The following is a 15,000-nucleotide window of genomic DNA, read 5'->3' as shown; positions in this document are numbered from 1 at the left end:
GTGTAGCGTGTCAATGGCCTTAGGTTTATACAATCTTAAGCTTTTGTACCATTGAGGGACTTAGTGCCAGTAGTTGCTCTGCGGCTACAGAGCAATAGAAGGGCCACACATGGGCTCCACGCTTAAAAACCACTGTTCTAGACCAGGGGTTTTCAACGTGGGATCGGCGGATTGCCAGGGGTCCTTCAGGAGAATTGAGGGGATCTGCAGTAAAATGATCACTCGTCTACCATTGGAAAATGTACAATAATGAACCGTTTATCACCTTTCTACCAACTTATAGTTAAGACAGGTTTGGAAGTTTGGATTGAATCATATAAAAAAAAAACAAAAAAAAAACAAAAAAAAAAAACCTCCCACTGACAAAATTTTATCAAGAGGGGCAGTGGCCATGTGTGTATAGAATTGAGGGGATCTATCTACTGACTGACATTGATGACATTTTTGAGCCTTTGAGTTGTTTTTGTTGTAATCCTGCTTACTATTCATAAATTAAAATGACATCTATGATAGCGGATAGGTTGGGACTGTAATGACTCCATTTTGAACCACAGCAGGAAGATGAAAAGACGAGGCTCTGTCGTCAGCGTGATGGTAAGAAATGGGAAAACGGAGAGCGCATGGATGCAGTTTTTAGGAACAGGAAGTACTCACGGTGCCCGGCTCTCGCTCTGTCATCAGATCGGTAGAGACACGTTACACAAGGTCGAGGTTTGGAAGATGTCAGATCCCCAGAGGATGAAAGGAAATAAACATCCCAACCAAAAAGGAAAAACAAAATAAATAAAAGCAAGGACAGAAAGCAAGAGAAATAATTAGAATTCCAAACCATTGTACATGTTTCAGTGTATTTATTATTATTATTAACAACGGCAAACATTACAGATAAGTCAGTTTGGATCCAGCTCAGTCTACTCTGGTCCAATGGGTGGGAGTGGGGTGGAAGGGTGGATGGGGGTGGGGTAGGGGTAGGGTTTGGGGAGGGATGGGATGGGGTCTTTGGTCACGGCGCCCCCTGTCTACCTCAGGTGGCGCTGCCTCTGGTGGTGCTGGGGTGGGTGCTCACCTCTGAGGTGCTCGGGCCCGGCGGGGTGGGGCTCGGGCCCCGCCGAGTGGGGCTTCTTGTCCCCGCCGTCCTTCCCCACCAGGTGAGGGGGCACAGCGCCCAGGGCCCCCGACAGGGCCAGCAGGCCGGCCGAGCCGCCGAGCTGGGACGGGTGCAGGCCGGCGGGGTGAGGCGTGAGCGGAATGGGGGCGCCGCCGCCGTGGGCATGGGACAGATGCTGCTGCTGCAGAAAGACGGGAGGATAGGAGGGAGGAAGGGAGGAAGGGAGGGAGAAAAAGTTGGAAAAGTCATAACAGATTTCATTACCGTCAAATGAAAAACCCTCGCATCTCCCAATTGCTCAGGGACAGGAACACAAAAAAAAACAGAAAAACACTGAAGATGAAAGGACACACTTTGCTTAAAAAGAGGCTCGACTATCTAAAACGGCTGCACCCGGGTAAACAGTGGTGTTACCAGCGCATGGGATGTCGAAGGTGTTTTTGGTGTATTTTATATCATGGGCGGTCTACCCGGTCCACAGCTTTTAACTCCATGAAGGCATTCCCACGCCAGGCCATAGAAAGAGGTTGGACTATCTGGAATCCACCTGTTATCTCAGTGATTTTATGATGTATTTTCATCTTTGTATTTCCAAATACAAAATTGCTTTTACATCATTGCTTTTATTCTTCTTTGCTCTAATATAAATGTATTTTATGACTAAGTAAAGCACGTTGAATTGCCTGTGTCAGTGAAATGTGCCGTACAAATACACTCGCTGTGCCGTTTACAATTAACTCTATTCTCGTTTTAACATTTTCGGCCGTCCCAAGGGGGATGTGAACACGCTGATGGAACCACTGCAGGAACTCAAAAGTTTTGACGAATAACAAAAATAAAACCAAGACAAAAACCTCTCAAACGCAAGTCAAAGAACATTTTCCCCTCCCACGGCAATGGCGTAGCAGCATATGCTTCATTTGCTGAGGGACCCTGATTGAATTTGCAGCGAAAGACACTCCAGAGCCTGTCCAACAAACAGAGCCGTCTGTGTTCCATATCAATTAATGGCCTCTGAAAAACCCCCAAATGAATGAATGAATAAAAGGAAGAAAGATAGTCGAGCTGCACTGATGTGTTCAACAGATGGACCAGTTCCTCCTGCGTCTGAGTTTACACCACCTCAACAAGCTGCTGTGCCCCCACCCCTCCCTCCCCACACACACCGACACACACACACACACACACACACACACACACACACACCGACATACACACACGCACGCACACACGCACGCACACGTGCACACCTCCCTCTGGGGTCAAACACTAAACAATACTGACAGCTGGGATCACAGCCCAGAGCCCTAGGATGTGGTGGGAGAGGCGGGGGGGGAGAAGGGGGGAGGAAAGGGAGGAGGAGCCCCAGCTGCCGCCTGCAGTTCTGGGTCTTGTGAGATAGGGAGGGAGAGAGAGAGAGAGGGAGGGAGGGAGGGAGAGAGAGAGGGGGAGGGTACTGGATCGGGAGGTGTTTGGCTGGCAGCTCCGCTCTCTTTCACACCAAATCAGGCGCTCATCTGAGCGTGAAATGCCTTTGTGTTCCAAAACATCATTATTGCCTCTTCAGACAGTAGCCGCGGGAATCCAAGCTCACCCATTCGCCACAGGCAGGGGTGGAGGGGTGGGGGAGGACTGAAGGTCAAACTGACGTTTTATCTCACCTAATTGACCAACCTCCCTCCTCCCCCCACACAACTTGCTTTCACCCCCCCCCCCCCCTTTTTTTTTTGTTTCAGGGCCGCCGTCTCTGATGAACAACAGAAAACCACACACACACACACACACACACACACACACACACACACACACACACACACACACACACACACACACACACACACACACACACACACACACACACGTCACACACACACACACACACACACACACACACACACACACACACGTTGGCTTGCCTGTCGAGCAATCAAACATAAACACACACGTCACACTTGATCACATTGACATGCATACACAGGGCCTTGATATACAAGGTGTACGCACACACACACACACCTCACTTGGTTTTTGGCGATAATAGAAATGTATGCTCTGCTTCACACGGACACACACACAGGAACCCTACTGGGAGTAAATTCAGGGGAAGTATTGGTGGAGGCAAGAGTAGCCCTGGTTTGTCAGAGAGTGTTAGCGTAAACTGGTGTTCATGTGTGGGTGTGTGAATGTGTTTGCAGTGTGTGTGTGTGTGTTGCGTGTGTGGTTGTGTGTGTAGAGAGTGAGCGAGAGAGGCAGAGGGGGCAGCATGCTTCATTACCCTCATTTAACTCACACAAATGGGGTGAATGACAAGCTGGCGTGGGAGACGGGGGCGGGGGGTGGCGTGGAGGAGACGCCATTACACCCCCCACCCGCTGCCCCCCCCCCAACCCCCACCCCCCAACAAATGCTGGAATCCTGCAATTAAGACCCAAACAGCAACTGCCAAATCAACACCGTCATCCCATCAGACACACCACACGGACCCCCCCGGGGACACCACGCCACACCAGCTCGCCCACTTCAACTCCCACTAAACCACCCTCCCAGCCCACGCCGTACCCGCACCACAAGCCATTTGACCGCTTTCTCTCACACACACACACACACACACACACACACACACACACACACACACACACACACACACACACACACACACACACACACACACACACACACACACACACACACACACACACACACACACACACACACACACACACACACACCCCCCTCTGATCTCCCTGCCGGTAAAACCTCTGCTCCGTGTTCTAGAAAACTCAGTATTCCTACCAGACACACACACCTTATCCAGTTTTCCTTCCGTTTGATTTTTGGGTTCTCTATCCCTTTGTGGATATTACAAGTACATGGATTCCATTCATTTCAGCTGAGAAAACAAACAAGTGCTCGAGAAAAATCCCCATTTCGTACTCCACTGAAGGTGCACAACATCAACCTGCTCCCACAACTTCAGCGTACAAATGTCGACCTTTTGGTACCACCGTTGTGGTTTTCTGTGTGTTTTTCTCTAGAACACCTGACCACTCCCACCCCCAAACATTTCCAAAGGGGGTTTTCAATCTTTGATATGGGCACAGCCGCACAGCTAGTTATGTCACTTAAAGCAGCCAACGGCAAGCATGCAAAGCACCTTAACCAAATGTGCTTTGAGGAACAATGGAACGCAAGGAAGAGAATTTCTGTGTGAAAGTAGGAAAAAATAAACTGCCCTAAACAAGTCCTATGGAGTAGGACACAATGAGGACACACTGGAGATATGTTGGATGTGTTGGGTGGGTGGAGCATCATTGGGCAGAGTGTCTGCAGGTACCAGAGAGTGGCATTTAAGACATCTTTAAATACATTTGAGTCTGATTTTTGGACAACTCATCTCTCATTCAAAAAAATATTGCAGCATAATAAGTATAAGGTGATATTAAGACATACTTGACCATGCGGGCATAACTTAATATTGGTCCATTCACATGGTGCTTTCAAACAAAATCATTTTTCTTAAATTGTCATGACTCTTCTTTATTAAGAAGTACTAAAGTTAACACCTTTGAATTAAGAGCTTTTAAAAATGGCATCACACACACACACACACACACACACACACACACACACACACACACACACACACACACACACACACACACACACACACACACACACACACACACACACACACACACACACACACACTTAGAAGAAGTAGAGGTTTACACACTGTGGGGGGGAGGCCTGGGAGTCCACGTACCCCGATGACCGCGTTCAGCTCGGCCATCGTCACCTGCTTCGCTCGCTCCACAGCTTGGACCACTTGCTGCTGATGCTGTGTACGCAAACACACCCACACCCACACACACACACACAGACCCACAGACATAGATCAGAATCGGTCCATTGCTCAGATACGTCTGCAGATACTGTACAAGGACTTATGTTTGGCACGCTGCCCTGTGCACACAACAAGAAACAAGATGGGAAATAAATGAGGCATAAACAGAAATAAATGGAAAAAAAAAAAAAAAATAAAAAAAAAAAAAAAGGATCCAAGAAGAATGGGCAGCTGATACGTCCACAATATCATTTAATAAAGATAGCGTATTATGGAGTGACACACTTAGGGTATTATTAGGTATTATAATCGTTTGCCATTTTTCTTTGTTTTTATTTTATTTGTTTTAACGCTCGCTCCTTTCACACCCAGTATATATTTTGTTCCCACACATTAAAAAATATATATATAATAAAAAAAGCATCAATATTGCACCGGGAAGTGGAGGCTGGCAGAGACGACGCCAAAGTGGTTTAAACAAATTATAGCCGAGACACAACGCACACACTTACCTCCTGAGAGAGGAAAGGAATGACTTGTGCACAGATGGTGTTCAGTCTCTTGGCAATCTCCGTCTGAGAGAGAGAGAGAGAGAGAGAGAAGAGAGAGGGACGAGAAAAAGAGATGGAGAGAAATGAAGTGAGGGCGAGAGAAGATTAATGCGCAATACATTAATGATCGTCATTAGGATCGGACAGCTGTTCAGCATTATCAATCAGGTTTTTTTGGGGGGGGCGGGTTTAACACACATAACGGCTGCTATCACTACAATGCAACACACCGCCCATATACAGAGCCGTACTGAATATAATTAAGATATTCTCTCTCCCTCCCCCTACCCCTCCCTCGGAGGTGGCTACACTTGGCTGGAACCGGATAGCCCCCCCAGTGTGGTAAAAAAATAAAAAAATAAATAAATAAAAATCTGATAACGAGGCTCATATTACACTTCATCCAATCACATTGATATGAGGAGAGCCTGGACAAAGAGGGAATTGGAGTCCCGAAAATGTGATAATGGCTCATCAGGCGCACAATACAAGGACGAGACTTGCTTGCCAGGATCAAAAGGCTTATCCTGATGCCCTGGCTAAGCAGCATAGCTGAGAGCGCGCACGCACACGCACACGCACACACACACACACAGCGTCAAAATAAGGAACCAGTTTATCCCGAATAAACCTGGAGTGGACCGACTCCGAAACCAAACACAGAGACATGATGACGCCAAAAGTCGGAGAAGGTGATAGGTGGTACTGAACCGCGCTGCTGGACTCACCACCGGCAAAGTGGTTTTAAATCTGTTTTTGGAAACGCGGATCAATATTGCGACCTGGAAGCGGCCGGCGCACCAACGTCAAGACGTTAAAACACACGTTTCCCTTTCGTTTGAAGCCGTGGGTGTAACGCCGCACGGCACGTAATACGTATTAAATGACCTCTGTTGTTTGAGGCAACCAGCGTCTCGTTGTTGGTCAGCTGCCGCCCTTACCTCCGCGCCTCTCAAAGCATAACCATCGGCTTTTCGGAGAATAATTCGTACTCCCAGTCCGTCGCCACGGCGGCCAGGTGTAAATAGTGGCTGCAAGAAACGCGGTGTTTGGCTGGTACGGACTCACCAAACGATGGCGTCCTAACCTATTCCACAGTGTGTTGGCAGTCAGAACAGTTTATTTTTAGTAGAGGGGGGCAGATCGATACCCAAAGCATGGATACTACGCCTCGTTTTCAAGATGGATTCTCATGCCAATAGGATCGACGCCCAAAAAAAAAAAAAAAAAAAAAAAGGGGGATCAGTTTCTCTCTCCAAAATCTGTGAAATTGTTTTATTCTACGTATATATTTCGCCTCTTGCGGTGGCGGCTCGGTGCCGCGGTGGACGGGGGATCCTTTCCGCGCCACGCCCACTCGGACGCCGCGCAGCAGTAATGCCACGAGACGCTTCTGTGAACAAAGGGCGTCACCTCCCGGGTGAGCTGATACATTTCATGTCTTTTTTTTTTTGTAAATTAACAAATGACAGATTAATTGGGTGAATGTATTTCTCCAATATGACCCAGAAACATCCCACTTGGGTAATACCATTGAGAGCCCAGCACGGTGCGACTTTCGTAGGTTGCGCCGGTCGCCCCGCCCCGCCCCGCCCCGCCTCGCCTCGCCCTCCTCGGGGCGCAAATTAAAATCGCATGACGAATCATAAAAACATTTTTGAACAGAGAAGAAAAACTTGTTTCATATTATATCATACACATTAAACTGAAATAAATGTGTCTGTATAGAGTTGTATAATCACTTATTAACCGTGATACTTCATTGGCAGGGTGTTATTTTACTAGGATAGTTATTCTTTAACAAAAAAACTTTGTTTTACATTATTTAATGTATTCTGGAAATGATAAGGTTTAGTATAATGACGTTGATTAATTTAAGTGATATGAGCACACATTCCGATCGCAGGTCAAAACATTGGTAAATTTGGCCGAACTATAGAAGCCGGAAGTGTTACCGAATGAAGGAGTCGCTTGGAGCCCAAAGAGCTGAGCCAAATGATCCGGTTCACGAGCGCCGCGTCACGCACGGCAACCTAAAACCTCCGGTATCAGTATATCAGTATCAGTATCAGTGATTCCTCCCTGGTATCACCTGGTATCAGATCAAAACCAAATCCTGCCACATCGCCCCAGCCCAGGTTGTTGGTGTAAATCCTGCCACCGGGGCCTACGCAAAACAGCAACCCCGGCGCGGAGATGGGCCTGGCCGCGCGATACCAGGTCCCCGACGGCCAAGTTAGTCAGAGCAGGTTTTCCACTGCTTGATGCTGCGTTCCGTGTGGGGGTGTTATTTTTGTCGTGGATTTCGCCGTTTTGACGCCGGGGCTCGCCTCGCGACGCCTCCACCCAAACAAGTTCCCGCCGCGACGCTATTCTGCAAGGGCACCGCCGCCGCATCCCGGGCCCGGCGCCGCCCAAGACGGGTGAGACGGGCTAAAAAATAAAAACAAGACGGAGCAGTTTCCCCCCCCCGCACCCGTGTACCAGAGCGACAGCGGGTCGAGTCAGAACCTTCTCAAGGCGAGGCTACGCAACGACTCACTTATCTCACGCTCCAGTTAACTTGGAAATACCTGAAAGGCATCAAAAAACAATACAGAGGACTTTTACACGATTAAAATCCAGATTGTAACTGCAGTAGACACAACATTAGCCCTTCAAAATAAGACCTTAGACTTGAGCCAGAGTGAAGGATCAGGAGTCCACACAAAGGGATTATATCGAGGAATCCAACGGTCCGTCATGAAAAATAAAAAAACAATTTAATCGAATGTCATTTGTTCACATCAGGTGATGTTCCCGAGTCCCACAATGTTCCCGGGGTCACCCTTTGAGAAATGACATCCGGGGCCACCTGAAGAGACCTCGTTTCACTGTAACCCGACGCCGCAATGCCAAACCTGGGCAATGACTTGGAGCTATTCTCGCCAGAACACTGCCCTATTTTAAGACCATTCTAGAAATGTGAGTTGTAAGCCTATAATTAGCCTTGTATAAAAGCCGCTGGATTAGACTGTCTGAGAATAGTGTGACCTACTACCAAGGGTCAGCCCGGCTAAGCCCGGCTAAGCTAGCAGATCCATGCTAACAAAGCTAGCAGGAATCAAACAAAAACCGCAAATCCCCGAAGCCGTGATCCACGAGAAGCATCAGCATCGTGACTTGAAAGCCTTTCGGGGAACTTACTTTCGTAGTCGTTTGGAGAGAGAGAGAAAAAAAAAAAGTAAAACAATGTTGAAATGTGTTTACAGGCTGCTGGGCCACAACACTGTGGTCAAGTGAGTTTGCTAGTGTGGGTTATGGCTTCTACCAAAACACTGCGTTATACAGTATTCATATTCCCCTTCGGTTTCTGTGTATTCAGTTAAAAAAAAGTCTATATTTAAAAAAGACACACAGACACACACACACACACACACACACACACACACACACACACACACACACACACACACACACACACACACGCAAGATTAAGTTAAAGGTTTACGGTTCAGAGCGTGGCTGTTTGATACCACACGTTCCTTAAAACGCTTTACACCGTTACACCCCTGGCGTGGGTGGACCTGCAGACCGCCCTGGGATCTACTTCCGTATTTAGCCACGACTTCGCTTTTGTCTGGATTTATAAATGAAGAGATAAAGTGTTTAGTAACGGATGTTATTAACGTCGTTTCAACGGGGGAGTCCATCAACATTGAACAAAGAAGTTGGAAGACGGAAAAATTCCATGTTGACAATTTTCCAGCCTGGATGTACAGCGTCCGTGCTGCTCTTTTCACAAAAGGTAAAAGTGTGTTTTTTTAGGATGTTTATTACCGTTTTTTTTGGTTTGTTTGTTTTTTTTAACCCTTTTTGTCCCAGCAAGAGCTAGGAGCCAATTGTTTACAATGGTCCCGGGGTCCAAAACAAATGCTGGTTGTCGTGGAGCAACAACTGCGTAGTTACACTCAGGAAGGTAAAGGGATATTTTGTGCTGGTAATATAGGCGTGGCAGGTAAACACCAAAATCACAAATGTAAACACACGCTGTGCTCAGCAAAGACAAGTCTACTATTACACATAGGACTGGAGCGTTCTCACACACACACACACATACACGTACACACACACACACACACACACACACACACACACACACACACACACACACACACACACACACACACACACACACACACACACACACACACACACACACACACACACACACACACACACACACACACGTCTGTATTCCCTGTACCCACACCCCACCACCAACAACAGAAGCTTGTTGCTCTGACAACTACAGCCCCAAGCTAATGACCTCCCCTGGAGCTTTAGTGTGTCTGAGAGAGTGTGTGTGTGTGTGTCTTTAGACAATAGGCTACGTTGAAAGAAGAGTAGATTGGCACAGACAGCAGGGAGAGACCATAGACAGAGAAACCAGAGACAATGAGAAAGAGAAAAGTGAGAGAGAAGGAGAGATAAGGGGGGAAGAGAAAGAAATGAGAGCAAGAGAGAGAGAGAGAGAGAGGCACTTCCACTCCTCAGTGAAGCAGCCAAGCCAATCCGCCTCCAATTTCCTCTGGTTTGACCGGTCGATCGGAGGGGTAATTACTGGTAAACGCTCTGAGCCTTGTACTGCTCACACGGGGGAAACCTGTGTGTGTTGGGGTGGGTGTGTGTGTGTGTGGTGGGTGTGGGGCGGGGGGAATGTGTGTGTGTGTGTACTTGCCTGTTTGTGTGTACATACAGAACTGTGCCAGTATGTTTACCTTTCAGTGTGTGTGTGTGTGTGCGCCAATGTGAAAACATGTTTGACTTGCCATGTGTTTACCTTACCCTGCCTATGTCCTTGCCTTTGTGTGTGTGTGTGTGTACGTGTACATTGCTATGCATAAGAATCTCTGCTTTTCTGAAGTGTGTGTTTGCATGTGTGTCTATACAGTACCCAGTCTTTAAAACGGGGGGGGGGGGGTTGTCTCCCTTCTCTCGCTCTCATCTTTCTCCCCTCGATGAAGGGCCTTTTCTGTGATCGATTCCTCTGCCCTCCCCAGCCCTTCCCCTCTAATGTAATAAAGCGGGCCGCTCCCCCAGACAGCACCAATCAATCTATAGAGCCATTCATCCTGCCTCTGGGCTCGGCCTGGCCGGCCCTAACCAGGGAGCCGGAGACAGAGAACCATCGATCACACTCACACTCACACACACACACACACACACACACACACGGAGTGTGTGTGTTAAAAACAGGGGGATGGGGAGAAGGAGGATGACAGATTTCCGTCCATACCTGTTTGTGCATCTCGATGTTGAGGCCGTAAGACATCTCGTAATACTGCGGAGAACGGAAGGAGAGTTTCGAGATCAGTTTGACGAGAAGAGTGCATAAAATAAAAAAAAACGAACTAAAATCTCTCAATGAGTGAGGCGACAAAAAAAACCCCTGTTTGACAAAACAGAAAGGTGTAGCTGTGTCTGTAGTTATGGTATGGATCGTGTGTTTGTAGTTGCTTCATGCTCGGTGGAAAGCCTGTTAGCGTTAAAACCTGTGACAGAGCGCTATGATTTAATTAAGTATTCCGTGCGGGATTTGTTCATTCATAAAGGAGAGTTAAATGCGGAAACATATTAATTAGTACTAGTGCGTCATCCAACGCGACATACTTCCAGAAACAAAATGTAAAGAATAAAAAATAAAATTAAAACTAAAACTAAAAGAAAAAGACAAATCAATCGCAAAAAGGTTTGTCTCCGGTACAGTCCTCTAATCATGTAAAACATAAGACAGATTTTTTCCGCTGCTCCAGATGTGCAACACCGGGGTGAATCACTTGTTATGTATGACTTTGGTTTTACCATGACATAGTGTCTTTGCATTTCTGTCTTCTCGCTGGCCAGCTTCTCACACTCCAGCTTCAAACTGGGGAAAGGGGGGAAAAAACGCAACCGACAAAATACAAAGTCAGACTCAAGCGCAACAGGACGGATTCTGAGATTTTTCCTTTCATATATGCAACGAATTCACAGACGAACTGGTTTTCTTTTCAAGTGTGCAGGAAGCAACAAGTATTGACGAGCAGCTAAAATATCCTCCTAGATAAGGGCGATAAACTGGAGCCAAACATTTTCCTTTCGGGGTTGCGATGAACTTTTCCTTTTAGCCGTTTCGCAATAACGACAAATTGATTGAAAAGGTTGCCACTGAAAAATTGCATAGCGATAAAACCAACCGCCCCTGCCCTCCGCTCTGCGGACTAACAAACCCAACTCCAAGCGGAGGCGTCTTATGACTATGGGAATAGAAGCAAATCAGGGAAGACTGTGGACTCAATGACTACAGTTTGTACAAGAATGGTTTTGGGGGTCTGGCCCCCGTGACCACCTCTCGTGCGTAGGGGTGATGCCTTGCAGTCAAAGCACAGGAAGCAGTGTGTGTGTGTGTGTGTGTGTGTGTGTGTGTGTGTGTGTGTGTGCACCTCTGTCAGTCAGGGTGTGGAGTACAAAGAAAACACTGCTTTGTCTGAGCCTTCACCTAACTGCCACCTCATATGGGCCATACTAGTCCACACACATGCACGCACACACGCTTTTACCCAACACTGTGGCTTAGACCTACCGCAGTCTAAGTGCACGCACTGATGTCTGGGCATGGTGTGTGTGTGTGTGTGTGTGTGTGTGTGTGTGCGCGCGCGCGCCCTCACCCTCAAGGGATTATGTTGGTTAGGAGCTTTGTTTTTTGTTTTTTTAACCATCCAAGTTGTGATAAGAACACAGTTAGATGGTTAGATTTAATTATGCACCAAGGTAAATCTCCAATTATGGCGCCTCAGAAAAATATGACAATATTGCATGCGTGTGTCTGTGCGTGTGTCTGTGTGTGCGCGCGTGCGTGATCCACCTGTGGTACTGTGCCTGCAGAAACTGAAACTCCTCCTTGATGCGGTCCAGGGACTCCGGGATGGTGAACTTGAAGGGCTGCCCCGGGGCCTGGTGTGGCGTCTGACACACACGCGCACGCGCGCACACACACACACACACACACACACACACACACACACACACACACGCACGATAAGAAACAGCATAACAACAACAACAACAACAAACTGCCCAATTACAGGAGTCTCTGATGCATCTCCCCTCCGCTGTGCGACTCGGGGCTCGGATGAAACGTCACCATGTTTAATTCTAAGCCGTTATTAAAGCAGCGACGCACGCCCGTAACAATCAACCCCACTCCACTCCACCCCACTCCACCCGCCGAGTGCACTCGCACGCCCCAATTACCAGGAGAGCGCACAATAATGCGAGCATGTGATTGGGGCTGAAAGAAGTTGGAACAAAAACAACAGACTATTTCTTTCAGCGGCCGGGGGGGGGGAGGAGGGGGACGAAAAGAAAAGAAAAAAAAAAAAAAGAATTGAATCGGATGGGAAGCCTGAAAAGGAAACAACAAAAGACAATAAAAAAATAAATAAATACAACTTAAAAAAAAAAAAAAGAAGCAAAACACAACAACACGTTGCTCTTACCGGGTGTCGCCCCTGGGGAAACATCTTTATCAAATATCAGCGGGACCAAAACACGGATGAGTGGGTCTTTTATATCACCAGGACAAATCCACCCATCGTTACTCGGTGGGTTTTGTTTTGTTTTTTTTCCTCTTCTTCCTGGTAATTGTCTCTATCTTAAAACACACACACACACACACACACACACACACACACACAAGCGGACTCCGAGTCGTCGGGCGGCGCGGTGAGATTCCCCCTCTCCGGCGGCAAATCACCCGGAAAAACACGGGAAACGGGTCATTAGCGACGGGTGGAGTGGAGTGGAGCGGAGTGGAGGAGGCGGGGTGGAGCGCTCCGATCCACCGTCCACCAGGTGAGAATGAAACACCACAGCCACCTTCTTCAAGCTGGATCCTCCGCTTTTTTTTTTTTTTTTTTTTTTAGATTCCCGTGTAATTCCCAGTGAGGAGAGACTTGCGGAAGAAACCAAAAAAAAAAAAAAAAAAAAAAAAAAAGAGTCGGATCACCAGAAAGAAAAAGAAGCACGCACGCACGCACGCGAATCCCCCCCCCCCCCCCCCAAAAAAGGAGGAAGAAAACAAAAAACAACAACAGCAGCAGCAGCAGCAGCAACAACAACCTCAGATCACCAAAAAAAAAAACCCCGCTCGGATCAGCCGACGTCCAGGCAGCCGCAGCGGTTCCGCGCTCTAGAAACAGATCCACGCAAAGTTAATTGCTGTGAAGCACAATCCCCACTTGACTGGGTCGCGGTGGCTCCGGCGGTTTGAACGCTGAGATGACGACGACGACGACGATAATAATAATAATAATAATAATAATAATAATAATAAACAAAAAACAAATGCTCCTCGTCTCGCACGTGCGCTAATCTTTTCGAGCCGGACCTCGGTCCCCAAAAACGCGTCCGTTTTAAAGAGAGAGAGAGAGGGAGAGAGAGAGAGGAGGGGAGAGAGGAGAAGAAGAGGAGAAAAAAGAAAAAAAAAAAAAAATCCCCCCCCAAAAAAAAAAAACTCAACAGATCCACGGACAACGTGCGTCGCGAGCTCCGCTTCCGACCTCAACAGCAACTTTCTCACACGCGCTCCTCGCCAGCCACGCAGAGCCCCGCCCCCGGGACGACGGCGGACCAGTGGGAAGCCGCTGCTCCACGTGGGAACGGCGACGCGAGTTGTAGGTCTGGGCCAATCGGCGGCTCCACTCCGCTGACACCCCCCCCCCCCCCTCCCCCCGCGCCTCCCACCCCCCTCGCTCCGTGACGCGCTCCGTGACCAATCCGGTCGCGGTAACGGCTGACGGGGGGGGTGGAGGCGTGGCGGTGTACCGGAGCGTCGGGTGTCTTTTACCTGTCCATCAAAGTAACGTGGGGGCCGGACCGGAACGGCGCCGTGTGCGCGCGCGGAGGCGGGCGCGCGCGGACCAACTTGCGTGGTAGCTTCTGTGACCCCCCCCCCCCCCCCCCCCCCACACCCACCCACACACACACACACGCACGCACGCACGCACACGCACGCACACACACGCACGCACACACGCGCGGTCTCCCCCTTTCTGCAGCGTCTCACTGTTCACGTTTCCTGTGTCACGTCTCCCCGAGAAAAGCAATGTGAAGCAGTAAAGTATTCTAATATTCAAACGATAAAGGGTTTTAATATTAAAACAACGAGAGTGTTTAAATATGCCAAATATTCACCGGCGTCTGTGCCGGCAGGTCTTTCCATTTTTTTTATTTTTATTTTGAATTCCTCTCACTTTATTTGTCTTATTATTGCCTGTGCTGCTGCAAATGATGCACTTTCCCCATGAGGACCACCTGTCTGTCTTTCTATCTATCTATCTATCTATCTATCTGTCTATCTGTCTGTCTGTCTGTCTATCTACTGTATCTGTCTGTCTGTCTGTCTTTCTATCTATCTATCTATCTATCTATCTATCTATCTATCTATCTATCTATCTATCTATCTATCTATCTAT

General features: G+C 48.0%; 1 protein-coding gene across 3 annotated transcripts in view; it reads right to left on the bottom strand.

The window, feature by feature from the left end:
- LOC307233129 (transducin-like enhancer protein 1) overlaps nucleotides 1-13,452 on the bottom strand; it is a gene marked incomplete at its 3' end in the record, with an annotated part of 25,470 nt that extends 12,018 nt beyond the window's left edge. The window contains exons 1-8 of one of the 3 annotated variants that reach the window (XM_080004341.1): nucleotides 13,024-13,452; nucleotides 12,390-12,490; nucleotides 11,348-11,411; nucleotides 10,782-10,826; nucleotides 5,465-5,527; nucleotides 4,842-4,946; nucleotides 1,067-1,289; nucleotides 655-671 (exon numbers count right to left, since the gene is read on the bottom strand). In XM_080004341.1, coding sequence (XP_079860467.1) covers nucleotides 655-671; nucleotides 1,067-1,289; nucleotides 4,842-4,946; nucleotides 5,465-5,527; nucleotides 10,782-10,826; nucleotides 11,348-11,411; nucleotides 12,390-12,490; nucleotides 13,024-13,047 — 642 coding nt within the window. In that variant the 5' untranslated portion in view covers nucleotides 13,048-13,452. The remainder of the gene's footprint in view (nucleotides 1-654; nucleotides 672-1,066; nucleotides 1,290-4,841; nucleotides 4,947-5,464; nucleotides 5,528-10,781; nucleotides 10,827-11,347; nucleotides 11,412-12,389; nucleotides 12,491-13,023) is intronic. The other 2 variants (XM_080004342.1, XM_080004343.1) reach the window with 2 other exon arrangements.
- Between the last annotated feature and the right edge of the window lie 1,548 nt (nucleotides 13,453-15,000).

This window comes from Zeus faber (genome assembly GCF_960531495.2).
Source record: "Zeus faber genome assembly, chromosome: 7".
NCBI lineage: Eukaryota > Metazoa > Chordata > Actinopteri > Zeiformes > Zeidae > Zeus > Zeus faber.
This window is presented reverse-complemented; position numbering and strand designations above follow the sequence as displayed.